Here is a 17,229-nt window from a genome sequence, read left to right as displayed (position 1 = left end):
TGACACTGGGGAGGGGAGAACCTAGGCTGAGTGAACTTCCTATACCTGGTATTGAAGTAGACCCCTGTATGGAGGAGGAGCGGCCCAGAATGATGATTCCAGTCAACATGATGCTTCTCCACTAGCATGAGACTCCATCTTCCATCTCTGTGTCTGTGTAGGTTGTCCCCCAAGCCTGGAAGTCACACTCTGCTCACCTCTGCCTTTTAGTGCCTTTAGCTACCATCAAAGCACAACTGGAGTTCCACCTTGTATGCGTGTGTGTACACATGAACACATGCATGCACACGTGTGCAAGAGATAATGTGACATAATGGATACAGATCTGGCCTCAGAGGAAGGAAGACTCCCCTTCAAGTCCTGACTGATACACAATGGCCATGTGATCCTGAGCACATCTCTTCACATCTCAGTGTCCTAGGCAACTCTCTATTCTGGTGGTGTTTTGTTTTGTTTTGTTTTTTTGTGAGGCAATTGGGATTAAGTGACTTGCCCAGGGTCACACAGCTAGTAAGTGTCAAGGGTCTGAGGTCAGATTTGAACTCAAGTCCTCCTGACTTCAGAGCCAGTGCTCTATCCACTGTGCCACCTAGCTGCCCCTGCAGCTCTCTATTCTAAGGTGCACAAAAGGTGCCAATCTACATTGGTAGAAATCCCTTACAGAGTTCCTTACATAGGTGGAATCCCAGGTCCTATAAAAAAGTATCTATTGCATGAATATACACATATACATATCTCTCTATCATCTATTGACTTATCAACCTATCTATGATCCACCTATTTACTCAGCATCTACCTACCTGTCATCCGTTTATCCATCCATCCATCATCTATCAATCTATCAATCAATCTATGATCAGTCTATTTATCTATCACTTACCTACCTACTTATCATCTATTTACCTATTACCTACCTACATATCTATTATGTTTATCTATATCTATCTATCATCTATCTATCCTATCTATCTAGTTATCTATCAACTATCTCTATCCATCCGTCCATCTATCTGTCTAGTTGTTTATCATCTGTCTGTCTATCTATCTATCTATCTAGTTATTTATCATCTATCTATCTACATGTTAATTCCTCTACTAAAGTATAAGCTCCTTGGGGACAACCACAGTACCTAGTACATAGTAACTACTTAATAACTTGTTGATTGACTGGCTCCAGCCCCAGTTCCTTGTGCCTGTCCCCAAAGGGCAGGCATTCTGAGATTCTGCCTTATTTATATAACGTAATCACAAACCCTGCACCTGCCACTTGGCAATCCTCAGTGGACCCACTTCACTCACTAGAATGCTCCAAAGAGGGCACATCTATCCTTCTCCTTGTGAAGCTCAAGAATCGGATGAGCTTGAATGTCCACTTACTAACAAAATCCCCAGGCCGATTCAGGAAACGGGTGGCATTGAAGGATCAGGAAAGGAGCTTTGGTATTTGGCTTAAAGTTCACTGTTTCCTCTCAAGATTCCTCCCAGGGATAACAGATAGTTAGGAAGAGGCAACAGGGAGAAAAGTGGAGCCTTCCCCCCTGACAGTTTTGAGAAGAACCCTTGATAGGCGAAGGGAAAGGGTTCCCGCAGAGAAATGAGTAGGCAAATTTCCCTGGGTCAGAGAACAGAGCAACACGAGTTAGTAGAAGAGTCTCAGGGAGTAAGTAAAGGGGCTTGAGGCTCCTCAATCCCCCAAACACCCTTCATCCTCTAGGAATGCCACCTATTCTCCTCACCCCACCGAAAGTTCTCAATCCCTCTCTTCAATTTTTCTTTTCTTTTTTTTGACTCCTCTTCAATTTTTCACAGAGCACTTTGTGTCTCTTTACCCCTATAATATTCTGCCTTATGTCATATTTATTGTCTCCATGTTGTAACCCTTGAAGTCACTGTAACCATGCCATTTATCATCTTTCTACCCTGTCCCTCCCTCCAGGGTCCAGCATGTACTTGTAGGCACTTTATGCACTTTGGCTGAAATGTTGAACAGAGTCCAAAATGCATTGCTTCAAGGATCAAAGGCACCCTTTCCAACTCAAGGAACACAGAGTCACTGCCAGAGCTGACTTTTCCTTGTTCTCAGCAAAGAAACCCACAAAACAGACCCTTTCCTCCCTCTCCCTGGTCATACCCTTCTCAGGTCTCAGGAAACTCTCTGGTCAGAACCCATAAAAACTGAAGGGGTCAGGATGGCTGGAGCATGAAGACCCTAGGGCCCAACTCTGGGGACAAACAAGTTATTTGAAAAAGGAGTATGAGACAGTTCTGAGGAGACCCCCCCAAAGGAAGTTTGAGTCTAGGCTCCAGAGGCTGCTGGGAGACCTGCATTGTCTTTCTGGTCAGGAAAAAGTCCTGGTTGCCTTGGGAGGGATGGTCTTGGTTGATTCTAAAAGCCTTGCTGCCTGGCCCTAAAGCAGCATCATGGAAATGGAACTCTGGGAAGCATTTTTTTGTTCCTTCCTCTCCATCTAGGGCACAGCATCTCTTGCTGGGATTTGCCTTGTAATCTATTGAATTTTTCCTCCTGCCTTATCTTGGTAATGCCTTCCACAGGAAGTATCCCCTTTTCCTCTTGTAGGGACCGGAGGGACCACACTAAGCCAATATCATAAAGACAGTCCAACTTTTTCCTCTGGAGAACCTTTTAGCTTACTTCTACTCAAACTGGGAGTAGATAGTCAACACCATTGCTAGACCATCTGGCAGGGCTCCAAATGCCCCAGCAGTTTGGTGCAACATTTACACGTTGGCTCATGGGGGGCAACTTCAGGCTCCAATCCCAGCCTTTTCATTCTTCAGTTCCCAGTCTTCATTCTATTCAAGGAGTCTCAGCTGCTGTAACCAGAATTTTGGGTGCTAGATCTGCGGAGCCATACATCAGGCAAGTTGGGCTGGCTGTTGGGCAGCACAACTGGGCCGCCATCACTGCCCCCAACACCACCACGGCTCTTCCAGGAAGAGCTGCTCTGGTGGGAAGCAGGTGAGGATGGGTCATAGACACTCTCCCGAAGGGCCAGCCATAGATTTTCACGCTTTCCATTCAGTTGACCCCTTTCTGGAGCCGGGGACCTGTCCACATCTTGAACCTCTGGGGAAGAGACCACTGAATCAGGAACTGGAGCGCTGGGTTCTGAGACACTGAGGCAGGTTTCATCTGAGACACTAAGGCCCTCCAGGGAGCTGGCTGAGGAACAGAGGCAGCGAGGGGCCTCCTCTATCTCAGCCTTGGATGAATGAGTAGGTGTGATAGGCTGGGTTGTGCATGGTGGGGTCCCAGCTTCCAAATTCTGGGAATCCTTTCCAGCCCAGATTTTGGGGGCTGGGCTGCTCTCCTTGTAAGGAGAGGAGGTCTGTAGAGCCGGGCATTGACCAAAGACGACTTGATGGTCCAAAAGTGGCTCCTGGGGTTCAGGCCGCAGAGTGTCCTGGTGGGAAGGTGGCAGAGGGGCCCGGGGATAGCAATGACTTTCTTGGAGCTGCAGATCTTCGGATAGCACGGAGGGACGATGGGACAGCTTGCTGGTGGCTGTGCTGGTGTCAAAACTGTTGCTACGGCGGCGGGCTAGGGGCCGGAGCTCATACTGTTCTATGAATGCAGCTGAAGAGACCCCAGCAGGTCCTGGGCGGTGGCGGGCAGTCTTCTCCCTACCGGGCTCACGGACTCCATAGTCTCGGGCCAGGCGGCCACAAGGCCAGAGGATCTGGCCACAGTTCTTCTCAGGCCCAAAGAAACAGCAGAGGGACTGGAAGAAGAAGCTGGCAAAGCCACAGCTGATGCATTTGACCATCATAAGGAAGATGCCCAGCTTGCGGTAGAGCAAGACCGTGGCAGGCAGCATGAGAACGCCTGCAGAAAAGAGGGCAGAGGCCCCCACGGCGGTGGCACAGCTCATTTGGCGCAGGGAGAATGCCACTCGGCTGAGCCGGTCAGGGTGGGGACACAGGTGATACGAGATGCAGTAGTTCACAGTGAAGTCCACAGAGAGGCCCACGGCCATGGAGAGGAAGAGAGATTCAGCCGCATTGAGCTGCCACTCCAGAAGCACGAGCAGTCCCAGAGTCAGCATCACAGTCCCGGCGATGGCGGTCACAGAAAACAGACTGAGTAGCACATTCCAGGTGCCCAGCAGGAGTATGGCAAAAGACAGGGCGACAGCCAGGCCCAGGACCACCACGGGCTCAGTGCTCAAGCTGTGCTGGAGGCTATAGAGGTCCAGGCGGCTGGTGAACCAGCCATTGCGCAGGCCACCAGGGGCTGTGCTCAGCTCTCCCTCCAGCCAGCGGCTCACCTCAAGGTAGAAGCGGTGGGTTTGGCTGTAATCCACACTATAGTGGAAATTAGTCTGAAACTGCAGCACCAGGGCCACCAGGTTGCCCTCTGCATCAAACCGAGGCCCCAGATCCCTGCCGCCATCCCGGCTCTGTTCCAGGGCCATCATCTTGAGACAATGCAGGAAGTGCTGGGGCTCAAAGGGGAAGTGGAAATGGCCGCAGCAGAAACCAGGGCCATGGTAGGCACACTGACGGCCAGCCATCCACCTCTGTAGCTCCTCCATGAAACACAGGGTGGGCTCTTCCTCCTGCTCGACATAGTAGAAACTCTGATTGCGGGCCCGATGGCAAAGTGTCAGCAACCAGTGCTGGGCCTGGGGACCACGGGCTGAGAAAGTCGGATCGCTCACCAGGGTGCCATTGCTCCGGGGATCCAAGGGATCACCTGTGTCCACAGGGAGGATGCCCCAAACCATCGCCACGGGCATGTACCCACCCTCTCCCTGAGGCAGGCGCTCAAACATGAACTGTTGACGGTATTCAGCATCAAAGCGCTCAAAGGGGTGGCTGGGTCGGAAGACTTGTCCCCTGGGCATCGTCAGAGTGGGGAGCCGCAGCCGGGGACTGAAGCCAGCGATGTAGGCCCCTCCTGCCGCCAGGGCGGCAAACCAGCAGATCCAGATATAACGAAACTTAATAACGCTGCAAGGCAGCAGCCGCTGGAAGAGCAGATGGGAGGTGCCCGTTAGGGCCCGCTGCAGGGCACGAAACTGCCGCTGCAGGGCCAGGGCCAACCTCCGGTGCCCGCTGCCACCCCAGTAACCTCGGGGCCGATCTGCACAGGTAGGGGCCAGGTAACGCTCATACAGCACCATGGATGAGGGCAACCACGTGAGCATGAGGACCAGGTTGACCAGCACGGCAGTACCCATATAGATGGCAAAGCATCGGATGGCAGTTAAATGACTCAGGTAGCTGGCATAGAAGGCTGTTCCTGTGGTGAGACCAGAGACCAAGAGCAAGTAGCCAAAATGATGCATGGTATGGCTGACCCTCTGGGGGAGCCCGGAGGAGGGGAGCTGGCTCTTGCTGAGGTTCCACAGGTCAAAGAAGACCAGGGTGTGATTGGCACAGATGCTGCTGAGCAAGACAATAGCAGTCAGATTGACGAAGGGAAAATAGGTCAAGCGGAAAGCCACCTGGTAGAGGAAGAAGGCAACTAACAGGGATCCAACCACCACCAGCAACACCATAAGCGTGATAAAGAGGGAACGGAGGTACAGGGAGATGCTGAGAAAGATGGCCCCAAGAGCCAGCACAGGGTACCACCGTGTCCCGGGCTAGGTAGTGCTGAAACAGCTGTTGCTTCAGGCCTAGGTCCATCCCTGTGATGGAGGTGTAGTTGTCAAAGAGCTCCCAGGAGGAGGCCAGATTGTCCAGGTATATGCCCATCATGGAGGCCCCCTTCTTGGTAGGCAAGAAGAGAAGACTGTATTTGAGAGAGGGGCACCTGGTAGTCAGCGGTCTGTGGACTCAAGAAATCTCGGTCGACCAGGAAGTGCAGGAGCTGGTAGATGGCGCTGACTCGGGCACACTTTTCAGGCAAGTGGGTACAGAGTGGGTGCTTCTCCCGTTGGGTACCCAGGCAGGCGGGCACCAGGGCACCACGATGGTAATAAGGGGCACAGGCCCGTAGAAGGGCCAGTGTGCGGACGATGTCCCCCTGGGTGATGTCCAGGCATGAGGTGCGGTTGTAGAGCACGGCAATGTAGTTGCCCAGGGACCAGCTGGGGCAGCACTCGTCAGCCGAGGTGCGCTGGCATAGATCCCTGAAGTGCGCATGGGAGCGGATCTGCAGAGGGAAGCATGGAAGGCCTCAGGAAGTTCGAATGCCTCTAATGGGGCAGCCCAAGGATTATACTCATCCCCTTGCCTTCCAGAAAGCTACAGAGGAGACTGGGGAGACTGGGACTAATGCCCTCAGCTCCCACCTGATGTTAACTCACCAAGTGACAACCAGGCTTCTATCTTAGAAAAGATGCCTGGACCTCTGAGGAGTGGAGGTTAACAATTACCCTCTGGGGAACCCAATGAACTGTAACAATAGGTCGCTCTCTTGGCCATTTAATTGGGGAGAGTGGAATGGGAAGTAGGCAGACACAGTCAAGGGTAGGAGGAATAGAGGGTGAGGGCAGGGGATTGCCAGAAGCAAGGTCATTCCTTTGTCATTTACATGGAATTTCCTATCTAGAATGGGGTCAGCTGCCTCTCAGGAGCTTTTTCTTTCCCAAACTGGCCATCCATTATCCTGTCCAATCCTTCCCCCTCTTCCCCTCTCTCCAGAACCGTCCTTCCCACCCCCACCCCCCCCACCCAGATGGCTCACCTTCTCCTGCTCAATTCGACACATGGACTGAATGGCTTGCAGATTCCACAGGCTGCCGGCTGTGGTGGACATGAACACCAACTGGGAGTAACTCTTCTCTGCAACACAAACTCCAAGAAATTAACCCTTCAGCCTCAAGGACCCCTTGGGGCCCTATTCAGGATCCTAACACCCCCATGGCAGGTAGAGGGAGAAGCTAAATCATCACTATCTGTGTGATGTGGAGAAATTGAGGCACAAAAAGGAGAAAGATTAGTCCAGCCTTGCAGGGAAAGGCAGGAAGGGGTAAAAATCAGTTCTGATTCTTAGTGTCCTCTTGTTGCCCTTCTAGTCCTCAGGCAGGATAGGGACTTTGGATTTCCTTAAAGAGAAACCGAGGCTGACCCTATTGCCTCTATTTTTTTTTCAGGGGGCAATGAGGGTTAAGTGACTTGCCCAGGGTCACACAGCTAGTAAGTGTCAAGTATCTGAGGCCACATTTGAACTCAGGTCCTCCTGAATCCAGGGCAGGTGCTTTATCCACTGTACCACCTAGCTGCCCCGCCCCCCATTGCCTCTTAAATGGGAACCAAATTGTTACTGAGGGTGGCACAGTCCCTGTCAACCCAGGGACAGATCATTCCATACTTGTCCTTAAGGTGAGATTCTTGGGGCGTTATCCCTCTGTGGCATACCTAAATGTTCATTAGTCTAGTTCCCAAGCCTTTAACTGGGTTCTATGTCCATGGGGAATAGTCCCCTTAAGGGAGTTGGCCCAGGGGAACAGAAAGCGACAAAGCTGCCTTGCTAGAGTCAAGCAATTCAACAGCTCTTGCAATTACAAACAGCTCGGGCTCCAGATTTTAAAAAAACATCCTTTGGGAATCTTGTCCTCAGAAGGCAATTGGCTTGGTACCATAAGCTCCAATTCTGCTGCTGAGGTCCCACTTCTCTTGCCTAGATCCTGCCCTGCCTCTCTAACCTGTGCTTCTGATCCCTTGCTGCTCAAGCTCTTGGCCTAGACTCCTTGATCTTGGGTTCCCCAGTCTCTTGAACTATGTTTTTGATCCCTGCTGGCCAATTCCCCTAGACAATCATTTACCCCCTCACTTTGCAAGCTACCTCTTCTTCTTTACTTTAGCCGATCCTCATGAACTTGACCTATGGCTTACCTCACTGAACCTGCCAAACCTCCTCTTGATTCTTTCCTTTACTACACTCTTGATCATATTCCTCATAGCTAGTTCTTCATTTGCCCCATCCTGCTATGCCACAGTTTCAGGAGGAGGTAACTTCTGCTGCAGTGAAGAAGGGACCTGAGCCACGGTCCCAGTTAGACTGGAATGGGGACATGGGGGAGGAAGGAAGGAAGGAGGGAAACACATGGAGAGGCTGTTTTCTGCCTAGATACTAAATTGAGTGGGCAGAACATAAAAAGTGAGTCCATTCTTGTACTTCTCCTAATAGGATGGGAAACAGCATTGGCCACAGAAGGCTTAGAGATAATGAATGTCCTATTTGGGGAGATAGGGGAGGGAGAGGAGGAGGGGGATGCTTTGGTTAGACTAAGGGGGGTAGAAGTTAGACAAGATGCCACTCACCTGGGGGGCCACAGAAGAAGCCATCCTGCCCTCTGTCCTCCCAGGGCTCCACCATCCTACGAGGCCGGGATGGCCCTTCCTGGTCACTGTCCCAGTCCATGGGGCTCATAGTAATAGAACTGCCAGAACTAAGGCAGAAAGAGAAAGTTCCCATCCCAGGGAAGCCACCAGCAAGACCAGGGTAATAATGAAAGGCTTAACTGATTGACGGTTAACTCAAGGAGACAGGTCAGTTGGACTATGTGGTCACAGTTCCCTCAGGGACACAAAGGATATGTGCTGCTGCTCTGTGAGAAGTTACTGGGAGGCTGTGTGTGTGTATGTGTGACCATGGTAGGCATGTGATCTTACAGGGACACAGATATCCCACCCTCCCCATGCCATGGCCCCTACCTATTCAGGTCAGGATTGGGGTTAATGAGAACACCTTCCTGTGGCCAGTGAGTTCCTGCACGATCCTCCAGACTGTCAGCTTTCGCCCAATGTCTGTGTCCCGAGGTTCAAAGCCCTGCAATGAGGTTCACAGGATGAGCAGGATTGATGGGATAATCCTCCAACTAGGCCTCCCCTCTTTTCCTTTCCTTCCTAGTTCCACAACCACTAGCCTGTCTCCCATTTCCCATTCTCTGGATCCCTGCTCCTCTAACACAGAGACCAAAAGAGATGAAGCCCACCTGGATCCCCTGATGACTGAATAGCAATCTCTTTTTATCTTGAATATTTCCTTTCTCTCCAACTTTTGTCCATTCCCTCTGATGTTTCAAAGCCCAATTCCTACCCAGGCACCATTTTCACCCAGCTGACTCCACCCCATCTTGGTCTGTCTTGTGGGAAAAAGAGAAGTGGCAAGAGCTGGGACCTCTGCCTTTCCCTACTTGTCCTTCTGTCACTCACCAGTAATGGCTCTGAGAAGTCGGGCATCTGTCCCCCCAGCAGCCCAGCTATCGTACAGAGCAAGACAATGGCCAGGCCACACAGCAGCACAGCCAGGGGCCACTCAGCAATCAGCTGGGAGTAGCTGGAAGGGAGGGGAGTCAGGGCATGAGTGGGAGTTCAGCATCCACTGGTACCTTGGGACTCATCAGACAAGAATTCCTTAGAGGAGGGGGCTGAGGGCATTTCCTGGTTATGTTGCTTTAATGCATTTTCCAAATTGTGTTCCATGCAAACCTAGGAATGTGACTAGGAATTCCATGAGAACGTTTTAAGGATTTTGAGTGATTCAAATGGGGGTCAGTCCTCCTACAAGCCCAACATAAGGGCCTATTGCCTTGGAGGGGACCATGCCAAGCCACAGGCTATCCTCACTCTTCAGTCTCACTGGTGTTCAGGCATCAGCGTCCATTGGGAAAAATGTACAGCCCTGGGAAAGAGACACCATTTATCTCCCTTCCCACCACACCATATAGGTACTGCACCTCCACCTCAAATGTGAAAAACAGAAGAGATTCCTTAGCCTCGAGGTTGATTTTCTACAAACACTTATTCTCCACCTGTGGATAGCTAGCCAAAGCACTTATGGTAGAATTCTGCCCTTACACATTTTGCCAATGAATAAACAAACTCCAAAGTGATTTTGTAGCCAATAGCTTGGGAATTACTGTCATAGAGGAAAGCTGTAGCCTACAAAGTGACAGGGAGAAGATGAGGTATAACCCAGCAGGAGAACATGATGGAAGTTAAAACGGTAAAGGAAGGGGCAAGCTAGGTGGCACAGTGGATAAAGCCCGCCCTGGATTCACGAGGACCTGAGTTCAAATCCAGCCTCAGACACTTGGCACTAGCTGTGTGACTTTTGGGCAAGTCACTTAACCCTCATGCCCCCACAAAAAAAGGGGGGGTAAAGGAAGACACAATTCCTACCTCCTTGGCATCCGGAAAGTCTGCTCGTGCCTGTAGATAAAAAAGATAGCTAACTGGAGTTATTTCTTTCACAGGAATGGGAAGCATGGCATTAACCCTTTCAGTTCATTACCAGCTCTCCCATCTGGGTGTTAAATCTTTCTTCCAGCTGCATTCAAACCTATGCCCGGAGCCCCATCCCTAGCATCCATCCCATATTCAGGAGTTTCTGAGGGCTGGGCTCTCAATCTCTCACTTAATTCCATGGATAGAGGGCAGACCATTTTCTTCTGTTTCCCTACCCCATCCCACCCTAATCTCACTCCTTACCTGACGCTTACCACATGGTGCTGCACAGGTCTGGGCTTCCAAGAGCCATCCCTCTGTGAGGGAACAGGGGAGGGGCTGAGGCTAGAATGGTGAGAGCACAGGGCAGTTCTGTCCCCGGGCCCAGGCAAGGTGTAGCCACCTCGGTACTCCTGCTGGGCCCGGGGATAAGAGAAATGTGGAGGACCTGGGGGACTCAAGTTCTGACCTGAGGTTGGAGGGTATTTGAAACTGGTAATGGGCCCGAAGAGATGAGGGGTGTGGTAACTGGGCAGCGGTGGAGAGGACATCTTCTCTCCTGACTTGAATCAGGCACTGGGCCCTCAGTCCGGGAACTGTTTGGAGAGAGAAGTGAAGAAGAATCAGGAAAGGAGGGCAGAAGCCAAGGGTCATGAGTGTAGTCCTACAACTACAGCACTGTTGGGGAAGCAGAGGCCACTGCCTAGTGGTAGGTCTAGACTCTCAGGGCTCCTCTGGATAGTTAGTGATTGTGGCAATAGAGTAGGAGCAGGTGAAGGGACTCTGGTGCCTGTATTCAACAGTCTCACACCTTGACCTTTTGCTATCTAGGCAAAGGATTTAGTATGGGGCAGACAGTTTGGGTGGCCTGGGTTTGGTTTCTGATCCTTCAAAATTATATTTCTAAAACATAAATTTGACCACGTCTGCTCAAGAGTCGCCAGTGACATCATATTTGCGTGGAGATAAGCATAAAATCCAAAGGTTAGCGTTGAAGTTCACTACTGGGGGCAGCTAGATGGTGCAGTGGATAGAGCACCGGCCCTGGAGTCAGGAGGACCTGAATTCAAATCCAGCCTCAGACACTGGGCAAGTCACTTACCCCATTGCCTCACCAAAAAAAAAAAAAAAAGTTCACTACTGGTTTTGACTTCCCAGTGTTATTTACCCACTCTCTGTTGCAATCAAATGGGCCTATGAATTGTTTCCAGTACAGGACATTCCATCTTCCACCTCTCCCTTCTGCAGAGGCCATCTCCCTTTTCTAGAACGATTTCCGTTCTTCCCTCAGACTCTTAGAATTTCTGATTTCTTTATTTTTTTTTTCATGATTTCCTTTAAAGCATGGTTTAGTGTGCATACCCTTTGATTCAGCAACACCACTGCTAGGCTTATATCCCAAAGACATCACAAACAAAGAGAAAAAGACTTGTTTGTTCAGAAATATTTATAGTAGCTCTTTAAAAAAAATTTTTTTTTTTAGTGAGGCAATTGGGGTTAAGTGACTTGCCCAGGGTCACACAGCTAGTAAGTGTTAAGTGTCTGAGGCCAGATTTGAACTCAGGTACTCCTGACTCCAGGGCCAGTGCTCTATCCACTGCACCACCTAGCTGCCCCTATATAGTAGCTCTTTTTGTAGCGGCTAAGAATTAGAAATCAAAGGAATGCCCATCAGTTGGGAAATGGCTGAACAAGCTGTGGTATATGATGTTGATGGAATATTATTGTGCTATAAGAAATGACAAGCAGGATGATTTCAGAAAGGCCTGGAAAGATTTGTATGAACTGATGTATAGTGAAGTGAGCAGAACCAAGAGAACACTGTGCACAGAGACAGCAATATTGTTTGATGAAGAACTGTGAATGAATTTACTGTTCTCAGCAATACAACGATCTAAGACAATCCCAAAAGGACTAATGATGAAGCATACTATCCACCTCCAAAGAAAGAACTGATATCGATTGAACACAGACAGAAGCATGTGATTTTCACTTTCATTTTTTTAAATTCAAGTTTTCTTGTACAAAATGACTAATATGGTGATGTTTTACATAATTGCACATATATAACTGATATCTGATTCCTTACCGCCTCAGGGAGAGGGGAAACAGAGGGAAGGATAGAATTTGGAACCTAACACTTTATTTATTTATTAAAAATATTTTTTATTGTTACATTTTTTTTTTGCAGGGCAATGAGGGTTAAGTGACTTGCCCAGGGTCACACAGCTAGTTAAGTGTCAAGTATTTGAGGCTGCATTTGAACTCAGGTCCTCCTGAATCCAAGGCCAGTGCTTTATCTACTGTGCCACCTAGCTGCCCCCGGAACCCAACACTTTAAATAAAAACATTTATTAAAAAAGCATAGTTTAGGTGCCAAGACTCCTTTTGTATGCATTCCCTCACTGCTCCAAGGTTACTAGTGATCTCCACCTCTTGTAATTATTCTGTGTGCACATATTGTGTCTTCTTAGTAGACCATAAGTCCTTGAGGAGGGATGGTTTCATTGGTGTCCTCATATTCCTACATATAGTACAATTTGTTGAACTGAATTGAATTAAATAAAATTGAGTGGAGAATCTGCATGATGAGCTGAGAGCTAACCACAGAATCAAAAGACCTGGGTTTAAGTCCCATCTCTGACATATACTAGCTCTATGATCCTGGACTAATCATTTCATCTCTGAGTGCCCCCAGGCAACCTTCTAAAATGATATAGATTGCAGAACAGATGACCATCAGCATTAGCAGAGGGATTTTCCTCACCAAGAGTTTCTTATACAAATGAAATCACAGGTCTGGCCCAATAAATTCATTAAATTGAGTGGATTTGAGGAGGTTCAGTGGAAGTAACATCAGCAAATGTCATTTTTTTTAGTGCCATGGGCAGAACTGTGCTAGAAACTACTTGGAGATAGTCCTTGCTCACCAGGCCTGAGGGGAACTTATCAACATTTAGAGAAAAGAGGTCTGCTGAAAAGAAACAATGAGGGACTGCATGATGTACTCTGACTGCAGAGATTGCAGGAAGCCTCATTGGAACCGGATTAGGCTGGAAGGGTTTCTTTCCTAGAACTACCCTATGGGCAGCCAGACCCCTTGAATGAGCTTGCTCTGGTTCTTATTCCAAAGCCAATGCTGCTGCTGTATTGGAAAGGCTCTGAGCCAGGGTTCTGGTTAGAATGGTATGGGAGGGGGCAGCTAGGTGGTGCAGTGGATAGAGCACCGGCCCTGGAGTCAGGAGTATCTGAGTTCAAATCCGGCCTCAGACACTTAACACTTACTAGCTGTGTGACCCTGGGCAAGTCACTTAACCCCAATTGCCTCACTAAAATAAATAAATAAATAAATGAAAATTAGAATGGAATGGGAGGAGGGGTGGTGAAAGGGAGAGAAGGAAGGAAGTAGCATGTGGAGAGACTGTGTTCTGTCCAAATACCAAATAAATGGATAGAAAATAAAAGATAAACCAATTTTTGTCCTTCTGGTGAAAAGGTGACTAACATTGTTGGTCACAGAAGGCTAAGAGATATGTGGAGGAGGAGATGAGTTACAACTCTATGTTCCATTCACTTCAATAATAACTATTAAGTGGGGGGCAGCTAGGTGGCACAGTGGATAAGACACCGGCCTTGGATTCAGGAGGACCTGAGTTCAAATCCGGCATCAGACACTTGACACTTACTAGCTGTGTGACCCTGGGTAAGTCACTTAACCCTCATTGCCCCACCAAAAAAACCCCAAACAACAAAAACAAAAAAACTATTAAGTAATCTACCTGGTCCCACCCTTAAAAAACACTTTTGTCCTTTCTCTGTCACATTTACTTAGATCCTAACTTCAAAAAGGACCTTTTTCTCCCATTCCTGATATTCCTAACTTCTTCCATTTATTCTGATCCCTGATAGGGGATTGAGGAGGGGAGAACTAGTGCTCTGCTTTCCCTTTTCCAGAAACCTAATACTACCCATCTGGCAGAATTTGAGAACCCATCCATCTTCTACTGGCAGCAGAGCCAAACCTTCTGTTCTTCCTCTGCCTTCCCATGTAAAAAGAGTCAATTTCTACCCTTTTCAAAGGAAAATCTTTCTCAGACCCAAACTCTTCTGTTCCCTAATTCCTGCTGGTTTGGTTTGTTCCATTCTGTTCCCTGGTTTCTGATCCTTTGGCTTGATCCAGTAATAATAAGGAGTAACAGCTCTAGCCTCTTCTCCCTCAGAAGAATGATTTCCTCTTGCCTTCTGAGTTCCCAGGAAAGAAGTCTAAGACTCACTGTGATGATTAACTTCCTGGATTTGCTTGCTTGTCTTGGAGGGATCCAGCAAGCAGATGAATGGAGAAAGGAATACCATATACAACTGGCTTCGCCCCAGAAGCCAAAGGGATTAACAGTCATTGTCTTCCTGACTCCAAGTCCATCACTCTCTTTCCATTATGCCACCTATTTACTCATCCAGGTGGGGAATGATGGGCATACAGATATATTTCACTTGCCTCCATCAATTGATATTTATTAAGCATCTATTATGTGCCAGGCATTGTGCTAAGCACTGGATGAAGCCAAACTTGATGGAACTAAAATGTGTAAAATCTTTTATTTTCCCCTTAAGTTGAATAATTATAAATGCATGAAGATACATTTTTAAAGACCCTATTGTGAAATAGAGGGAAATGTGGGTTTTTATGGAATGCAAATAATCACCCCTTAATTTCTGTCTTGGGGCAGCTAGGTGGCACAGTGGATAGAATTCAGAGTCTGAAATAAGAGAGATTCATCTTCCTGAGTTCAAATCTGGCCTTAGACACTTACTAGCTATACCTCGCTAGTCAAGTCAGTTAATCCTGCTTGCTTTAGTTTCCCCATCTGTAAAATGAGCTGGAGAAGGAAAATGGCAAAACCACTCCAGTATCTTTGCCCAAAGGGGTGACAAAGAGTTGGACATGACTTAATGACTGAAACCACAACAACAATTTCTGTCTTGCATAAGATCAGATAGTTCTGGGGCAGCTAGGTGGCACAGTGGATAAAGCACCGGCCCTGGATTCAGGAGTACCTGAGTTCAAATCCAGCCTCAGACACTTACTAGCTGTGTGTCCCTGGGCAAGTCACTTAACCCTCATTGCCTTGCTTCCCCCCCCCCCCCAAAAAAAAGATCAGATGGTCCCGTGATTGGGTTCTCTTAAAGCCATCTCCCTGACTGTTCCTTCTCAAGCTCTTTGGGGGAGACTTGGTGGTTCTTTCTCCCATCACTGAAAGTTTCTTGTTCTGTATTTCTTTTTCCTTTTTCTGAATGCTTCTACCACTGTACATTTTTCTTACTACATTTTCACAAGCTAGCTTGTATTGTAGTTTTTGCTTAACATGGTTTTCCTTCTTGCTAAACTGTAAAATTCATGAAGGAAGAGACTGTCTTGTTCATCTTTGTACTCCCTATAGTGCCTGGCAGAGTGTCTTTCATGTAGTGCAGGCTCAACTATAGTGTTTATTGGGTTGTTTTTCATCCATTCTCTCAAGGACAGGATTTTTGTGCTTTTCAAGGCAACGACTTTATAACATAATAAGCTAATCCAGAAAAATGTAATAACAATCTACCTGGTCTCTTCTCTTACCACCCTTGCCTTTTTCCCTCCTTCCCATGTAACAAATATATGATTTAACAGTTGCCTTCTAGAGTGAAGACCCCCATATTTGATGTCTAGAGCAAAGGGGTGATTCTAATTTCTTGTCAGGTTGTAAGGGAGGGCAGTAGCGTGGTAGGAGATATCTGGGAGGGGGGAGTAAGACCTTTCAGGGGCCCATGACTATATGTTATATATTACTGTCTACTCAGCCTTTAGGTAGCTCTGGCCATACACACAAGAAATAATTAGATGTGAGGGGAATGGCTGCCCAGTTGGCCTTAATTATCAAAGCAAGTTGTAGATTTGCTTCTCTGTGCTATGAACACTGGGTTCATTTCCAGACCAATGATTCTTTCCAGCAGTGCCAGATGCAGTGTTGAGACCCTAAGTCTGCCTACCTGGACTCAACTTTGTGTATGTGACTGCCATAGGTGGGGCAGGGCCTCAAGCAAACAAAAACCACAGGTACACACATGGGGACACAGGACATGCAACTTGTCAAAATGATGAACAAAGGCAAATAGTAAGACATTCATAGATAAGGACCCAAAGGCACACCCACAGTGTTACATTCACATGCACACACTTCTCTACACAATCACGTAAGCAGAGGCTCAGAAGCTCATCCCCTGACAGATGGTCACAGAGGGTGGATGGATGTGTTTTCTGAGGAGATGCAGGGCAAGGTATAAAGAGCTTGGAGTGACAGAGGTGGAAGGGGGTAGGCTGGAAGTGGGGGGACCAGAGAAGGGTTAGGAGCTAGGAGTGAAGCAGATAGGTCAGCACCACAGGGTCGGGGATAAGGAAGATGGGCAGGACTGGAGGTGGGGGCAGGGAGGAATGTTGAGATTGGGGAAAGACATACAAGAGTAATGAGGGAGTGGTGTGTATAGGGGACGGTATTGAGGAGTGTGTGGAAGTGATGATGGGGAACTATGGGAGGGGGCCACGGTGATGGGGAAGGTGAAGTGAATGTATGAAGGCTGCCAGTGGATGCCCAGGTTGTGGGAAAGATTTCATGAAGACGTGGGAGGTTGGGTTGGGTCATGGTCTGCCTTACCTGTCTAGGGGATTGCTGTCGGGGGCTAGGTGCTGCCCTTCGGGAGGCTGCTCTGCCCTGGGGCCAGGGGTGAATTCAGAGCCCGGGCCCGGACCCTGGCTAGGGCCGCTGCCTAGGCTCTCCATGCCCGTGGGCGGCGCCGCTGTCCGGTCTCTGGTGCTGAAGCGGCGGCGGCAGCTGCCTCACTGCGCCTGCGTTTAGCCAAGGCTGTCCCAGTCAATGGGCGTGGGTCGGGGAAGGACCCAGCCAATGGACCCAAAGCCAGGTGGGGTGGGGCGGAGCCGAGCTGAGGGCGCTGGTTCCCTTGGGTGCTGCTTTGAAACTCTCAGCCCAGGAACTCCCAACCAGGCTCCAATCCACAACATTGCCCTCTCAGCAGGAGCCAGGATAGAGATCTAGG

General features: G+C 48.7%; 1 protein-coding gene across 1 annotated transcript; it reads right to left on the bottom strand.

Moving 5' to 3' along the window:
* Positions 1–1,048: 1,048 nt before the first annotated feature.
* On the bottom strand, positions 1,049–17,011 carry DISP2 (dispatched RND transporter family member 2). The gene is given in 12 exon segments (XM_043988618.1): positions 1,049–5,597; positions 5,599–5,778; positions 5,780–6,124; positions 6,659–6,756; positions 8,239–8,366; positions 8,632–8,641; positions 8,644–8,746; positions 9,133–9,256; positions 10,102–10,131; positions 10,411–10,618; positions 10,621–10,742; positions 16,830–17,011. Coding segments are annotated over 12 exon segments (4,242 nt in total). The 5' UTR covers positions 16,955–17,011; the 3' UTR covers positions 1,049–2,828.
* Between the last annotated feature and the right edge of the window lie 218 nt (positions 17,012–17,229).

Source organism: Dromiciops gliroides, chromosome 2, assembly GCF_019393635.1.
Source record: "Dromiciops gliroides isolate mDroGli1 chromosome 2, mDroGli1.pri, whole genome shotgun sequence".
In the NCBI taxonomy this organism is placed as follows: domain Eukaryota; kingdom Metazoa; phylum Chordata; class Mammalia; order Microbiotheria; family Microbiotheriidae; genus Dromiciops; species Dromiciops gliroides.
The sequence above is the reverse complement of the archived record's forward strand: the minus strand, read 5'-3'. Positions and strand labels throughout refer to the sequence as shown.